We start from the raw sequence: 16006 nt of genomic DNA, 5'->3' as shown, positions 1-16006 counted from the left end.
ATGTGTGATCCAGGTATCAAACAGCCATCTCACCAGTCTATCTCTTGGCAATTTTAAAAAGTACATTAAATAAAATTCTAAGAATTTTTTTTAATGTTTGTTGTATGCTGTATTTTCTATCGTAATGAATTGGTAGAATATGCTAAATATTATGTTTCAACTTTGAAAGAGTCCCACCCCCCCCCGTGTGTGTGTGTGTGTGTGTGTGTGTTAGCTCTAGAACCTTCTGATTGATAAATATGTATTTCTAGATCAAATACGATGGCCAGATTTGGCGTGTAATTGTGTTTAGCAAGTATATCCTTGCCCACAGATGCTCTGGGATGATTCCACCTTTGAGATGTTTAAGCTTCATACTGGACATTAACAGGATCTTTATAGATGTTGACTGTAAGACTCTTTAGCTTTAGGAACTCTCACTTGTATGTATTGTTCTTCCTGCTGTGGTTTGAGGAGTCCGTGATGGTTTGTGGAGTGTGTTAGTTCAGAGTGAGCTAGTGGCTGGCCTTCTGTTTTCCTAGGAGAACATGCAGTGCTAAGTGACTCAGTGTGTGGCAGCCTACTGCTCACCTGTAGAGTTCTGAGCACATCTCTTAAGTCCGAAGGAGGGAATCAGGAGGCTGGAGAGATGGTTCGTAGTTAAGAGCACTTGCTGCCCTTCCAGAGGCTCTGGGCTCAGTTCCCAGCACCCATGTGATGGCCCATGCCTGTCTGTCTGCAACTCCAGATCTCAGGGATCTGACACTTGCTCAGGTCTCCCAGGGCAGCAGGCATGCTTATGGTGCCCATACAAACAGTTAAGCTTACATTGCTACACCAAAAAACAAAGGTGTTAAAAAAAAAAAAGAGGAAAGTCGGTTTAATGATAAAAGGCCGAAGCCTGGTCTGTTTTTATAGCAATGGATTATACACAGGAATGACTATGTCTAGGACATTTCGTAATATTATGTTTTGGTAAGTCCCTGACACTGTTTCTGTCTTTCATCCAGAAAATTGGAGTGCTTGCATACATTGCCAATTTCCGCCTGCTTGCTGAGCTTTCCAGCCCCTTTGTAAACCAGAGGTAGGTTCCAGATCTCACGGTTTTAACTGTGTGTGGTTAATGTTGATTTATGGAAACCCAGAGGTAGGTTACAGATGTTACAGTTTTTACCGTGCGCAGTTAATGTCGATTTGTGGAAACCTTTTGCTGAACCTTTGATAGAAAATCTGGAATGAGTGATTGTTCACATTGCACAAATGAGGAAAGTGTACAAGTGAGGTCTGAAAGGGTTTTTGGGGCTCACATTTTCATTGGTCTCTCTCTCTCTCTTTGTAACCATATCCTCAGAGTTCCTTGACTCTTACACAGCAAAACCTTCCATATTTGTGTACATGATTTTTGTAGTTTTACTTTCCATTTCAGTGTTCAAACCATTTCACCTCTTGCCTGTCCACATCTCTCTTTACCAAAGACTCTCTGTGAGAACAGAGAGCTGCAGCTCTGACAGTTGGTGGGCCAGACTCTCGGGTAGTCTCCTCATTCTTTGTGGGATCTGGCCGAGAGTCACACTGGATATGCTGGCTCTCCAGTCTAGTAGAATCTCCCTGCCTCATAATGGTTTCTTGACTTCCCTTGGTTTTCCTCACCTAGATTCTTTGAGAACTGGCCAGTTTCTCATACAGTATCCCCAGTTTGGGCTCATGAAGTGAGGACAGATAGGTGCTCCTCCTGCTGTGCCTTAGCAGGGATGCTTGGCCATGACATTGTCAACACTCACCACCTGGGTAAGGTGAAGTTTGCCAGGTTCCCCAACTAGGAAATGCTTTCTTCTCTCTGTTCTCTTCTTTGAAAGCTAGTCTTGACTGTAGCCTGCCCTTAAGGTCCTGAAGGAAGAAGAGGATACTCATCCCCCTGCCTCATTCTGCTTCCATTTCCCCCTCTCTGATATCTGTGGCAGAGAAAGTTTTTTTTAAAGGAACTTAAAAAAAAAGATTTATTATATATAAGTACACTGTAGCTGTCCTCAGACACACCAGAGGAGGGTATCGGATCCCATTACAGATGGTTGTGAGCCACCACGTGGTTGCTGGGAATTGAACTCAGGATCTCTGGAAGAGCAGTCAGTGCTCTTAACCGCTGAGCTATGTCTCCAGCCCCCGGAGAAAGTCTTTATGATAAGTCCACCATTACTCTTCATTTAACGAGGTCTGTTGAGTCTGTTGCACTGTAGTCTAAGCAGTTGAGCTGTGCCTGCCTTTCCAGGTCTGGTTCTACACTCAGCCTGCAGATTCTCCATGCTTGGCCACTTCAGAGCCCTGTGGTCCTCTTTCTAGCCAGTGTTCTTACTAGAAGCATCCTGTTTACTCATCTCTCTGCTTCTCAGAGTTCTCTGTGACGTGTTCCAGCTTTGTTTGTGACTACTGAGGATTGCTTTTGTATCTCTGTGCTTCAGCCGTGGGCTGTTCTCACCTTTCTTCCTGTATAGATCCCTCATCTTTTTCTTCCCCCAAATTCGAGTCTTCAGTCAAAATCCCAAACCCACAGAAAGCTTTTATGATTTAGTGTGGGATATCACGGAACAGTAATCTCCAATCAGATATGAAGCTTATCCCACATCGAGCCTTGTGAATGAGTCCACAGACACTGGCAACCATGTAGTCTGGGCACAGCAGGGAGTGGCCAGGGTCGTGAACATGGGCGCATCCTTTTTGCATTGGACACACTTTGGGTTACCTAGGTCTTTAGATCGTGTGTAGTTAGTTCATATTGTTGGCATAGATGAGTTCTCCAGGTTTAAGAGTTCTCTTACCTAGTATTCAGATAGCTGACTAGCTTCTGTAGCATCCTGAGAGGGTCAACCACATCCACACCCTCCTGGGTCATTTGCTGTCCTAGACAAGCATGTTCTTCTAAAAGCATTCCACACATGTGCAGGTAATTAGCCTGGCTGCCTGGCTGCCTGGCTGCCTGGCTGCCTGCCTGCCTTCCTTCCTTCCTTCCTTCCTTCCTTCCTTCCTTCCTTCCTTCCTTCCTTCCTTCCTTCCTTCCTTCCTTCCTTCTTTCTTCTGTGCAGTGGGACAGAAGGGACAGAAGGTTGTCATTTCCCTTGCAAATCAGAGAAGAAGAAATGGGAGAAGTATAGTTAACATTTTATCATTGCCCATGCCTCATATTCTAATCTTACTCGTTCCAGGAGATAATGTTTAGCAGCTTTAAGGCCATTTATGTGTTTTGATCTCAGTAGTGAGAATTAGAAGCAGGGGGCTCAGGAGTTCAAGGTCATCAGCTTCCTAGGGTTCCAAGCCAGTTTTCCAATCCTGTATGCCTCGTGCCTACCGAACAGGACAGCACAGCCATAGTCATTTCAGGGTGTAGAAAGTTCTTTTGGACAGTGCTGCTTGAGAACAGACAGACAGACTTCTGCTGGCTGTTCCGCTGCTGCCGCTGCTGTGTATTCTCACTGGGTTTCCACCACAATTGTTTGCTTCCCATGCTTGCTTTAGCCCAACACCCACAAAGCCAAAGGGCTGAACCAGGGCAGGCGTCTAGTCTCCAGAGTCCGATGTGAATGTCCACGTCATCTTCTTGAGGAAAAGGTTCACGGCTGCAGACCACTGAGGTCCCTCCAGCTCTGCCCTCTGTGCTATCATCTTTCACAGGGAAAATGACACACAGCACCTTGCCGCTTAGAGGATAAAATCCGAGCCCTTTAATGTGGCACAGAGTTCTCCCCAGCGGTGGCTGTCTCACCTGCTTCTGCCAAAACTTCCTGGAGAGCTGTCCTTGTCACCTTCCTCGCTCTTCAGCACCATTCACCTCGCTGAAGTGGATCGAGCGCCTCACTCAGGCTTGCTGTTCCTATAACAGCAATGTATGCTTGCTGAGTTTTCGTCAGTTAGAAAAGCTAGGCTGTGTGCTCAGTGTGTAGCTTTACAGCTGCTGCTACACTGCCTTCTGAAGGGGCTGAACCTGTCTCCATCTTGATGCTTTCCTGTGACAGACAGTGTTGAACGTTCGTTTTTGATCTTTCAGCATGATGGGGTTTTTCTGTATGACAATGCGGGCCGTACCACATTGTCCAGACTTGTCACAAACTGCCCAGGCTCAAACATGAGCCCATCTCAACCTCCTGCATGTGTTTTTCAGTATGCTTGTTCTCCATCTCTACATGTTGGAGCATCTGTAATGGCGTGTTTGTGATCCTTTCACCCGTTATGAATGGGTTGTTCCCATATTGTTGAGTTTTAAGTATTTTATTTTTTAAAGATCTGTGTTAAAGATTGTTTTATATAAGTGCACTGTCACTGTCTTCAGACACACCAGAAGAGAGTATCAGATTCTTCTATTCAACTATGTGGTTGCTAAGAGTTGAACTCAGGACCTCTGGAAGAGCAGTCTGTGCTCTTAACCACTGAGCCATCTCTGCAGCCCTCCAGTATTATTTTAGATATAGTGTTTTGGCACACATTAATGTTGTATTTTCTGTGCAGTTGTCTTTTTTATTCTCTTTCAATGTGAAAATTTTATTTGTTTGTTGTCTGTTTTTGACACATGGTTTCTTGTGAAGCTCTGGCTGTCCTGGCATTTGCTAAGTTGACCAGACTGGCCTGGAACTCGAGATCTGCCTACCTTTGCCTCCTGTGTGCTGGGATTGAAAGTTCATGCCACCATGCCTGGCCTCAAAGTACAAAATTTTAATTCTAGCAAAGTCCAGATTACCAATTTACTAGTCATGTCCACCTCCCACAACCCCCATGGCTTGCACTTCAGTGTTATAGCTAAAAACTTTCATCAAACTTTTCCTGGATTTTTTATACTTTTGCATTTTACATATAGGTTTTTAATCTACTTTGAGATAATTTCTCTGCCAACAACCCATGGATCTTTGCACAGTGGGGAAAAGGCATACTTTTTCTATTGAGCTGTCCAATGTCAGAGTCAGAAGTCACTTGAGTCTATTTGTATTATCTATCTCTGAGGTTTCTGTGACACTGGTTTCTCTCACTGCCATGTGTCTTGAGTGTAGCTTTACTGTGATTTCCCAGAAGTAGGTATCATGGCTCCTCCAGCTGTTCTTTTATAGTGTGCTGACTTCAAGGCACTTTGCCTCTTCATTTAACTCATCCAGTGGGTGTGGTCATGCACACACATGGATATAAATTGTCTTATGGGTGTGGTCAGGAGCACACATTGACACAGTTGACATCCAGATGTTTTCATCAGCTGCTTCTCCATCTTATCTTTTTAGACAGTTCCTCACTGAACATGGTGTTTGCCATTTCAGCGAGTTGAGCTGGCCAGGAAGTTCCCAGGATCTGCCTGCTTTGAGCTCCCCTCTCCCAGCACTAGTGTTACTAGGGTGTTTTCACACCAACATTTTTTTTTTGAGTGCCAGGGATCAGAATTCAAGTTTCCATGCTTGCATAGAAAACACTTCATCCACAGAGTCATCTCCGCAGCCCTCCATATAAGTTGTTATATGGTCCTTGAATAATTCTTCCTTCGGTCTAAAGCATGAGAGTAGGGGCAGATTCTCAAGCTGTGGAATGAGTGTGATGATGTCTTTACTTCTCTTATCAGATGGTTCTTTGAAGTCCTGAAGTACCCCAAGTTTTCCAAAGTCAATGTCATCAATGGAATTCTTATGACCGTGGTCTTTTTCATCGTGCGGATCATCGCGATACCTCCAATGTACTTCTACGTTTACTCCGTGTACGGAACAGAACCCTACATAAGGCTTGGATCTGTAGTCCATTTTGTCTGGATCTCTTCTTGTATTGTTTTAGATGTGATGAACATCATGTGGATGATCAAAATCACAAAAGGATGCATGAAAGTCATCTCTCTCATCAGACAAGAGAAAGCCAAGGACAGCCTTCAGAATGGAAAACTCGATTAAAGGCGGCTTCATCAGACAGCTGTGTCCACAGACCATCTTCATTCCGCTGTCTTGTCTGATAGGACGAGTTCTGTGCCGGCCGCTGTCAGGCAGTGTTGTTACTGTGGCGCTCTCAGTGTTTTCGTTTCTCCTTTCTTTCCTCTTTAGACAGGAGAAAATGCAATTTAGTTCTCATTTCAGGATTTCTTCTTTGCTTCTATATTTTTAGGCATGGATGGAAATCGAAAGGTTTAAATAAAAGTTGTAAGTAGAGTGGTAAAACTTTTCTGAACTCTCAGTGTACGTGAAGGGTAGAAATGGTTTGGTGATTTGGTGGCCTCTGTCCACCACCCATTTTGCTGAAGGAATGAGACCGTGTGTGAGCAGCTGTCCGTTGTGTTCTTTGCTAATGTCAGTGCCTGTGCAAGGCCTCATGTCTAAGTTGCCAAGATGCCCAGGCCACCGGAAATGACACAGTGTCATTGGAATATGCAGTCATCTGTTATGATGGAGTATTTCTCATGTTGATAATATCCTATTTGAAAATACTTTATGCATTTTAAGATTTCAGATGCTGCTTTATTTCTGTCTTTAGTGCTTTATCCAATTATATTTTTAAAATGTTATAGTGAGGCAAGGTTTAAGACCCATCTTGTGGCCCATTTGGTCGAATGTCTTCTGAAAGTGAATACCAGTAGATGACTACTACTTGGGCTGATAGGAGGACCCCTAAGAACAGGTCCTGAACACTGCGGCCCTCCCCTCTGGTGCCTTGTACTTTCTCCAATGAGGATTATATTCTTGCAGAATCTTCCCAACTTCCAAGTCTGACACCAGAACATCTGGAACGCTTCTGAAATCAGCCTTGTGTTGTTGCTGAGACTAAAACTGCAGATAAGGCAGAGTTTGTGCTTTACTCATAGATTTTACTCAGGCTTGCTCAGTTTATCTTTGCTGTTTTTTTTTTTTTTTTCTTAAAGGGAAGGAAGGAAGGAAGGAAGGAAGGTGACTTAACCCAAGTATTCTGATTATCAAAACTGTCATTCTATGAGAAAAAAGTAAATGTGTGCGTGCGTGTGTGTGGGGGTGTTTTTCTTTTTACTTTGATTCTTGTAATCCAAATATAGAATTATAGCTATTATTGCTATTACTTAGCTATTATTGCCTTTATTTATTTTGTCTTCTGAAGCACTTGACTTTAATGATTGTTCTTAAGAAACAGACTTAATCCAATTAGTGGTGAATACTTGAATTTAACTGAACCTAAACCAAAAGATCTAATCCATTTAGAGTCTCAGACTGAAGGAGAGCGTTTGACTCTCTCATTATTCATCTTATGACGACGAAAGGAGACTAGTGGAATGTAATCAAAACATTTAATGTAATGTAGTGTAATTTAATTGTCCAGTACAGATAGAGTCTGGCAAGTTCTGGTATGTTTAAAGATGGGAATTGAAATTCCAGTCAATCAAATGATAAAAATCAAGTTGATTGTCTTGTGCTTGGTGTGTTTACTTTGAAAGATAAAGTCACATAAAAGACAGGCCTTTGTCTTCAAAGCAGCTGATGTCGCACTGGTAATGGCTGGCTAAGTTTATTGCTGTCTCCATCCTAGACTTGCAAGTGTGTATTGGTTGTGTAGGAATGCAAATGAGTTTATCGCTTGTGGCTCTTTTACAAGAAAATGGGCTTTTTTTTTTTTAAAGAGAGAAGACACTTAAAAAACTATTTTGGAAATTCACTAAGAAAGGGATAAACCTCGAGGTAAATATTTTTGGCTTTTTGGATATTGCTACAATTCTGAACACAGATTTTAAACTTGCCATCAAAATGATGGTAGCATGTAGTTCTGAGTCTTCATGGAGGCAATGAGTGTTTCCTGCTTAAAAGGTCATATGTATCATTGATCATTGCTGTTATCATCGATTGATTATCATTGATCAATAGAACCGGTTAGTCTGTTCAGAATACCAAACATTGAACCAAGATTTGCCATTGCCTTTGTTAGCAATCCTTATTAGCTGCAGCATCTGGAGTTCCAACTCTCCACATCCTTTATAGAAGGACAAGCATTGGAAATATCCTGCATACTGCCACTGCAGGCAGCGCCCACCGGGGCTATATCTTGCTGTTCTGTGATCGTATTTATTAAAACAATGACATTTTCATTTATTGAATGACAAATTTTTGCTAGATATTTTAGATATAAGTATTTTGGCTACGTGGATTAATTTAAATGAGTCTATTAGGCATTCTGATATTTAACAAGTCTTAAAATATTTATAGAAAATAAAAGCAAATTGGTATAAATTTTTAAGCAACTCTATTTTTCTAGAGAAGATTAGTGACAATCTGAATATGTAGTATTCTAGAAAACAAACTTTAAAAAAGGAGCAAAAATAAACTGATAACATGCAAGATCGGGGATCCTGCATTCGATATTTTATGTGTGAGACTTAAAATTTTTCGAGCTTGGGTTCATAGAATTCGCATTCTGTGTCTAAAATCACTTGAGGGATTGTTTGCATTTATTTGAAATTCAAAATGGAGTTATGCATGCATGCAAAGAAATTAACTCAAAGTACTCTAGTACGTTGGCTTTTTAAAATAGAAGTGGGTTTTTTTCTGTTTTGTTTCGCTTGTTTTCTGTTATTTCATGGACCCGTCATGTGTTAAGAGGAATAATGGTAGATTTTACCATCTCTGAGAGTTGCCCTGCTGTACTTTGGATAAACTGGGTCCTTAAGGTTTGGAAAATTGCCTCTTTACAGGTATTTGGATGGAATTCTATCATAAATTTTAATAATTTGCTTAACACAAAGTTTTGTTCAAGTGTTGGATTTTTTTAATTGCTTCCTCTCAGGCCTTGGGCATTTGGAGACAAGTTCTTTGTGAGGTTTCAGCTTAACTCCTGGTGGCATTTCTCAGGCACTTGCAAATGCCTTTGTCACGAATGCACAAAGGGAAAAGTCTCATCCTAACACGTTTCCTTCCTTTCATTTTTAAGAAAAACCAACATGTCCCACAGGACCCCATTAACATACCTGCGTATGTTTATTCCTGCACTGCTGTTAGCTCCAATCTGCAAACAAGCGCTTAACGATTGGTTCCTATGCGTTGCCTGGCTTCCAGTGCTTCCGCCGTCTGTGCGGTGGAAAAGCCCACTCGGTTACGGGCACCGGTAATGTTTCCTGGAAGGTTATGCATCTTGCGCTTTGGATTTCATCAAAAGGAAACATTTTACTCGGTTAGAGTAAACATTTTACTCGGGCAGAGTGTTTCTCAGCAGGTGTGACCCAGCGCACCAGCGGCAATCTTCCGGTGTGAACAGTCTGGTGTGAATGCGCGCGCACATTTCCCAGCCCTACCCGCAGCTGGCTCACCGTAAAGCTACTGAAAGCTAACTCTGGTGCAAAACTCGGATGATGTGTGCGGAAATGAGCAAATCCCACAGGGCCCGGAGTGGGGGGGAGACAGCAAGACTGGTTTTCCTTCCAGAGATGTTAGCTCTTCCTCTATTGGTGGTTTCCTGGCTGAGCTCTCCGGCTCGCTCATCTCCAATGCCCCGCAGACCTCAGCATCCCCTTTCCATATGCCAGGGCCTCCCCATGTCTCCTCCTGAGACACCCCACTCATCTGGATGCTTCTCAGTCTCTTGTGGCGGGTTTCAGAGTTTACAAACAGGTTTCCTCATGGACACAAGCATTGTAGGAGGTGTAAATAAAGATCTGACAAACCACACTTTATTAAGAGGCGACAGGAAGCCAGTCAGCGTATAATAATACCTGTTTACAACATGAAACAAAGGCGATTATGGTTTTATTAAGAAACATCTGTAAGCTCTTTCTTAAACTGGTTTAGCAATAAGAGTTTTATAAAGTGTTTCAGCTGGGGATTTATTGTAGGTGTGTTTAATTATATAAATGTTCTTTATAGACCCCATGGCAGTACTGAGGTTGCAAAACAGAGCTGTTCTGATGAAGGTAAGGTCTGGCATTGTTATAGAGTTTTCTTCAACATAAAAGACTTCTGTGGTACTGTTTATTTAAGACTTCCCAGCTAATGAGTTATTTAGTGTTTTCTCGAGTACAACACCCAGGGACTTGAACCCTGGTACCTTTGTGATCCGAACTTCAACTCCCACCTACTGGATAGTGTGTCACACTTTGTTTTTTTATTGCAGTAGACAGCCTCGAAAGACGGGTTTGTTTGCATGGAAAGCATTCACATGTATCCATTCTGAACAGCAGTCTTGATATTTATTAGGTCCTACACATAAGACCAAACCCAGTTAAAACCGTTTCTGAATCTCAGTTTATTTGCTCCATACCTCTCGCTGGAAATTTCAGTTTTTTTCTTTGCATTTTTATGTAATTCTGCCATTGGTGTGTGTTAGAATCATTTGCTCCTTTTTTGGTTAATGGAACCTTAAAAATATGGCTGTAAATAAAAATGTGCCCTGTAGTTTTGTTTGTTGCCTGAATAGTTTCTGCGGATTGTGTCTGCTTTTTCCTTAAGGAATTTTTTGTGTAGATTATACTCTTACAAGTAGGATAAATTATGAAGTTTTTGAGTTGTTTGGGTTTGTAATAACATTTCAACGTAGATCTTATTTGCCGACGCTACTTTCGAACCGCAGGACATGCACTCGCTATAGTGATATGTACGTTTTTTTCTGATGCTATAATATATGATATTGTCAAGATATGCTTAATAATTTCCATAAGACTGAGTTTTATTTACAAAACATAAGACCAGATAATTTGTAAACCAGTGTTACTAAGATGTATCAGTAATTAAAATACAACCTAGGAGCTTTGGTTTGGTGTCTGGTTGTGCTTTGTTTGAAGGGATAGAAAGTGTCTTTTCGGTACTTTCATTAAACTTTTGAAATGTTTGTATACTTCGTGTGTGAGCCATTTTGAAGTTTATGCAAGTTCTAAGCAATAACCTGCATGTTCTACCTGGACAGCACCCTTCGTCAGTCTCCTTCAGTATTCAGAGTGACACAAATGACTATTGTGTAACTCCCCTCTCCCAGTGGACACCTTGGGAGTCTCCCTGTTAAAACACTACTGTAATGTGGTGCAAAACTTTGTATTTTGTGAAAGAAAAATAAAGCCACACTTATTTAGTGCAAATGTCTGTCTACACGGTGTATGCTTCCATAGTATTTAGTGAGCTGAGACCAAATTCTTCCAATTTCGTAATCCTACGACCTGCATCCCGAAGGTGGGTTTTCATACCTCAGAGTGCCCTCCCTGCCCCCTCTTTCCCATGTGAGATTCCGGCCTCAGAGAAAACCTGAAGCTGCAGACATTTAGTTTATGCTTAACAGGACGGAGCTATCCAGCCATTAGGCTCTGGTGGATTAAGTGAAGCTTTGACAGATCCCTCCCTCCCTCTCTCCCTCCTTCCTTCCTTCCTTCCTTCTTCCTTCCTCCCTCCCTCCCTCCCTCCCTCCCTCCCTCCCTCCCTTCCTTCCTTCCTTCTTCCCTCCCTCCCTCCCTCCCTCCCTTCCTTCCTTCCTTCCTTGCCCCGCTGGCCTCTCCTGAGCTTCAGTGCTTTTTGCCTAGTGTCTTGGCTGAAATTCTGGGCCTCTCAAATTGCAAGTGGTCTGAGCCTTGCATCTGGGTCTGGAGTATCAGCAGATCAGGAAGCCGAGCACTGAGTGAATAGAGGCTGAAGTGGTTTTGCCTTCAGAGAGGACCATGAGTCATGCTCCTGAATGTGCCTAAAATGTGGAGTCAAAACCGCAGTAGGAGCCCTGAGCCTCTAAACGGGGACAGCAACCCCAGCTGAGAGATCTGAGGCGGAGCTGACAGGATCAAAACCACTCGCAGGAAATAAAATGTCTCCCACACCCTGGACTGTCTCGGATGTAATTCATTAGTTCCCCTAATGGCCAGTCTTAACCAAAGTTTATTTACATTTTCTTCCCCTGGATGGTCCCTAAGCATCCCTAGAAGAATGCTGTCCCAAATGTGTCACTTTCCCTCATGCAAGTGACTAAAATCCCTCCATACTTATGGAGGTTCTTCATGGAGCGCAGCTCGAGGGACTGGTGTATATTGCCTTTAGGGCACAGTGCTCCCAACTCCTTGCCCATCGCAGGCAGCCCCTCCCCTTGTCCCCTACCTCCAGCTAACCACCCTGGCCACATCTCTTGTCATTTTACCACATCTCTGATTATACCTAGGAGTAGTGAAACGTACCATGGACGGTGGACATTTCTATTGTGGCTAAAGGTCAAAGTTAAATGGGAATTTGGAAGAAAACCCAAAAGGAAATGATGTCAAGAACTAGGACAACTTGAATGTAATGCTTATATTAAATTTTAATTAACAGAAATCTGTCAGTGTTCTGAGTCCCACAGGATGGTCAAAGAAAGAGGGTCACTCAGGGATGAATTAAGGCCTTGCTGGCAGCAGGGAGACCCAGCCTTAGTGGACTGAATGTCCAAGAGCTACACAAAAGCATATGTATTGATTGATACACAAAAGTTGTTTGGGGGGTAAAACAAGTTCCTCACACCCAAGTCCCTAATCTAATCTCTACGTTTCCTGAAGGAAAACATCACAGCCCTGCGACGTTGGTCCTTCCTGTGTACTGTTCTCAGTACTCAATGATGCAACACATTCCAGGTGTGCCGGGACTGTCCTGTGACCAAAGTCATGCAAAGGCTGTACGGCTCCTAATGAAAAACAACTCTGGAGATAAGAGAAAATGGTCACTGTTTCCTACAATGGTTTCTTCAAGGTCAAAGTACTTCTAGAAAACAACTATTTCCTTCTCACGTTTACCTTAGAGAGAATGACTCTAGATTTCCTGCTACAGAAATTAAGGTAAATAAAGTTCTTATGGTTATTATAGTATAAGGGGCTTCGTGGCTTCAATATTAAAATGCAATATATATAGCTATGTACTTCTACCTAGGGCATGATCTTACCTGAAGTTTCAAAATCATTTATCCTAAGAGCAAATATTTTCAATATTCCCACCTACTGCCAATGAGCAAAGGTCTCCAAGCAGAGGGATCATCTCAGTGAGCCATGCGCCTGGTGGATTGCCCTATCAAAGACCCTAAGTCTGGATCTGTCCCTGTAGGTAGCAAAATGCCCAACAATTAAATTTCCTGGCTAGGTCTGTGCTGCCAGGCAGGCTCGCCATGGCAGGATCTGGACGGTGAAGTGAGCAGTGTTTTAAAGCTGTGTTTTGGGCAGAAAGGATATATAAATGGATGCCACACCTTGGGGAAGGACTGAGTTGAGAATTGGAGATGAGGGATTTGGCAAATGTAAGGTGTCTGAATTGTAGTAATCATGGCTCAGAGTCTTGGGTTTATCAACATTAGAATAATGTTTGAAGTGTCTCTGACAGCCTTTCTAGCTCCCCTGTGCTCTTAGGAAGAGCTTTAATTTGCAACAAGGCAATTAGGAAGGAGAAAGCAAAGCTTTGAGAGTCGCTTTAGGAAATCTGACTTAAATGGTATCTGAGGGATATTCTCAGCATCAGATTAGATGAGTGAAGAACAGAGATAGGTTGAGTGACAGAAACGGCTAAACAAATTGCTAAACAACAGCCGGACCGTGGTGGTGCACGCCTTTGATCCCGGCACTCTGGAGGCAGCGGCAGCAGCAGCGGCAGGCAGATCTCTGAGTTAGAGGCCAGCTTAGTCCACAGAGTGTGCACCTAGACAAGCACGACTAGAGGGGGCAGAAGAGAGGAGACGGGGTAAATTCATGACTAAGGCTGTGGAACTGAGTTGAGACAGCCATTGAGCTACTGAGCCACAGACTCCAGGGTGTGTGTTGGGGGGGCGGGGAGCTGGGTCTCGTGCTGGCAGCAGCTCTTCAGGAGACCCTCTACCCACCTCAAAGGGAAAGGAACAAAGTCAATCTTTTGCTTCGAACACGGTGAAGGTGGTGGAACAGAGTGATTTCCACAGAGCAGCAAGGAGAAGCAAATTTGGAGGAAGTTCCTTCTGTGAGCCCTCCAAGTTCCACTTGATGTTTGGACGGCCTTTCTGACCAGTCACTATCTTCTCCTCAGACGTCTTGAGTACGTCATGTTCTTGGCCAGCCATTCACACCATTTGCTCACAACCCTCAGAAGTTCCTTGCTGTGCTGGCTCCCGGTGGGGTCAGCCCCGCCCATCAAGCCTTAGCTCTTTAGAAAAGGCTGGTCAGGCTCCGGAGTTTAAACAGAAGGTCTTTTAGATGGGACAGCAGTGGCTCAAGGAGACCCTAGCCTTGCTGTGATTAAGTCCCAAAGGTGTCCTGAGCAGGCATTTGTGACCTTGGTAGATCACCACTTCAGTTTGTGAGTTGATCAGAGGTGAGACAGGAGGCACTTTCCTCCTGTCTATGTTTCCTCATGGGACACCGCCAGTCCCTACCCCTGAGTTCCCCAAATCCATCTGCTTAATCTTATCTACCTGTAAATTCTACCGCAGGGTGGGGTGGGGGGGACCCACTGCTTACCTGTTCTGACTCTTTAGCCTGCAGCCCCTTCCTCCCTTCCTGGTCTGTGTCCTTCTTTTTTTTTGGTTCTTTTTTTCGGAGCTGGGGACCGAACCCAGGGCCTTGCGCTTCCTAGGCAAGCGCTCTACCACTGAGCTAAATCCCCAGCCCCGGTCTGTGTCCTTCTTAACACCACATACGAGGGGGTTTGGTTCTCTTTCCCCTACTATAAAAATAAAACAGAAATGTAAGTTTATCAGACTGGCAGGATGGTCCTGATCCTCCTCTATGTCCTCTATTCACCATGTGCTTGTCATGGTGTGCGTGCCCTCTCCCAGTAACTACATCTTGTGTGTGTTCAAATGGAACTGTTAGGAACAGCTCATTTGTTTTAACCTCTGTGCGGTACATGCTGGCCATCGAGTGAGTCACTAGAACAACCAGAGAACTCCATCACCCGCTTGGAGTGTGGGATGGTGCGGGTCAGCTGTGGGAGCACAGACGAAGATCGGAAGGGACAGATGAGAAGCTGCTTCATCTGGGGATCTAGATACTAGTGCTCCTTTCTGCCTCTCCAGCACACAGCTGTCCTTAGACTGGTGACAGGTGACCTTTGTTAGACAGAGGACCTGATGACCTTAGACAGGTGACAGATGACCTTTGTTAGGTGATCTTAGGCAGGTGACAGGTGACCTTAGACATGTGACCTGATGACCTTAGACAGGTGACAGGTGACCTTTGTTAGGTGTCCTTAGGCAGGTGACAGGTGACCTTAGACAGGTGACCTGATGACCTTAGACAGGTGTTTCTGCCTCTTAGCAGATGCTTTTACCTTGCTGGTGTTTGCCTTTTCATCTGTAAACTGGGAGTTTGAACTGTCCACTTTCTCTCTCTCTCTCTCTCTCTCTCTCTCTCTCTCTCTCTCTCTCTTAATAAAGCGCGGTGCTTCAGTGTAATAACACCTGTGTACTGCAGACCTGCCGCCATCACTGGGTCAAACGGGGTACGGAAGCATTTCCTTTTTCTTTTTAAGATTTATTTATTTATTTATTTATTGTATATGACTACACTGTAGCTGTCCTCAGACCACCAGAAGAGGGCACCGGATCACATTACAGATGGTTGTGAGCCACCATGTGGTTGCTGGGATTTGAACTCAGGACCTCTGGAAGAGCAGTCAGTGCTCTTCACCGCTGAGCCATCTCTCCAGCCCACTTTCTCTTTCAAAGTCTATTACTTGCACACTACAGTAATTAGAATTGAGGTGAAGTGTTACTCAAGGCACGGCAGACTCTGAGTATGAATCCTGTCAGAGATTTCACAGTACTGTTTTTACTCATATACGTTTCTGGAGTTAGCCTAAATTCTATTTTAAAAAAATTGTATGTGTGCATGTGTACACAGCACTTTGTGTGTGTGAATGAGGGTGTGCATGTGTGGAGCTCAGAAGACTACCTTATGCCTCCGTCATTGTCTTCTGCCTTGACTGTGATGGAGTCTCCTGGTTGCTGCTGCTGTGGGTAGAAGATTACCGACCCTTAAACTTTCATGGCTCCTCCTGTCTGTGCCTCTGATCTTGCTGTAGGAACACTGGGATTATAGAGGTGTGCTACTATAGTTGTCTACAAGGGCTCTCGGGATTTGAACTTCAGTCCTCATGCCTGCTTTGCAAGCTCTTTATTC

The 16006-nt window shown here is 43.7% G+C and overlaps 1 protein-coding gene across 11 annotated transcripts in view; it reads left to right on the top strand.

The window, feature by feature from the left end:
• Tlcd4 (TLC domain containing 4) overlaps positions 1-11002 on the top strand; it is a 75272-nt gene extending 64270 nt beyond the window's left edge. For 10 of the 11 annotated variants that reach the window (XM_006233252.5, XM_039102803.2, XM_006233251.5 and 7 more), the window contains 2 exons: positions 990-1063; positions 5564-11002. In XM_006233252.5, coding sequence (XP_006233314.1) covers positions 990-1063; positions 5564-5882 — 393 coding nt within the window. In that variant the 3' untranslated portion in view covers positions 5883-11002. The remainder of the gene's footprint in view (positions 1-989; positions 1064-5563) is intronic. The other variant, NM_001135879.1, reaches the window with a different exon arrangement.
• Positions 11003-16006: the final 5004 nt, after the last annotated feature.

Source organism: Rattus norvegicus, chromosome 2 (assembly GCF_036323735.1).
Source record: "Rattus norvegicus strain BN/NHsdMcwi chromosome 2, GRCr8, whole genome shotgun sequence".
Taxonomy (NCBI): domain Eukaryota; kingdom Metazoa; phylum Chordata; class Mammalia; order Rodentia; family Muridae; genus Rattus; species Rattus norvegicus.
This window is presented reverse-complemented; position numbering and strand designations above follow the sequence as displayed.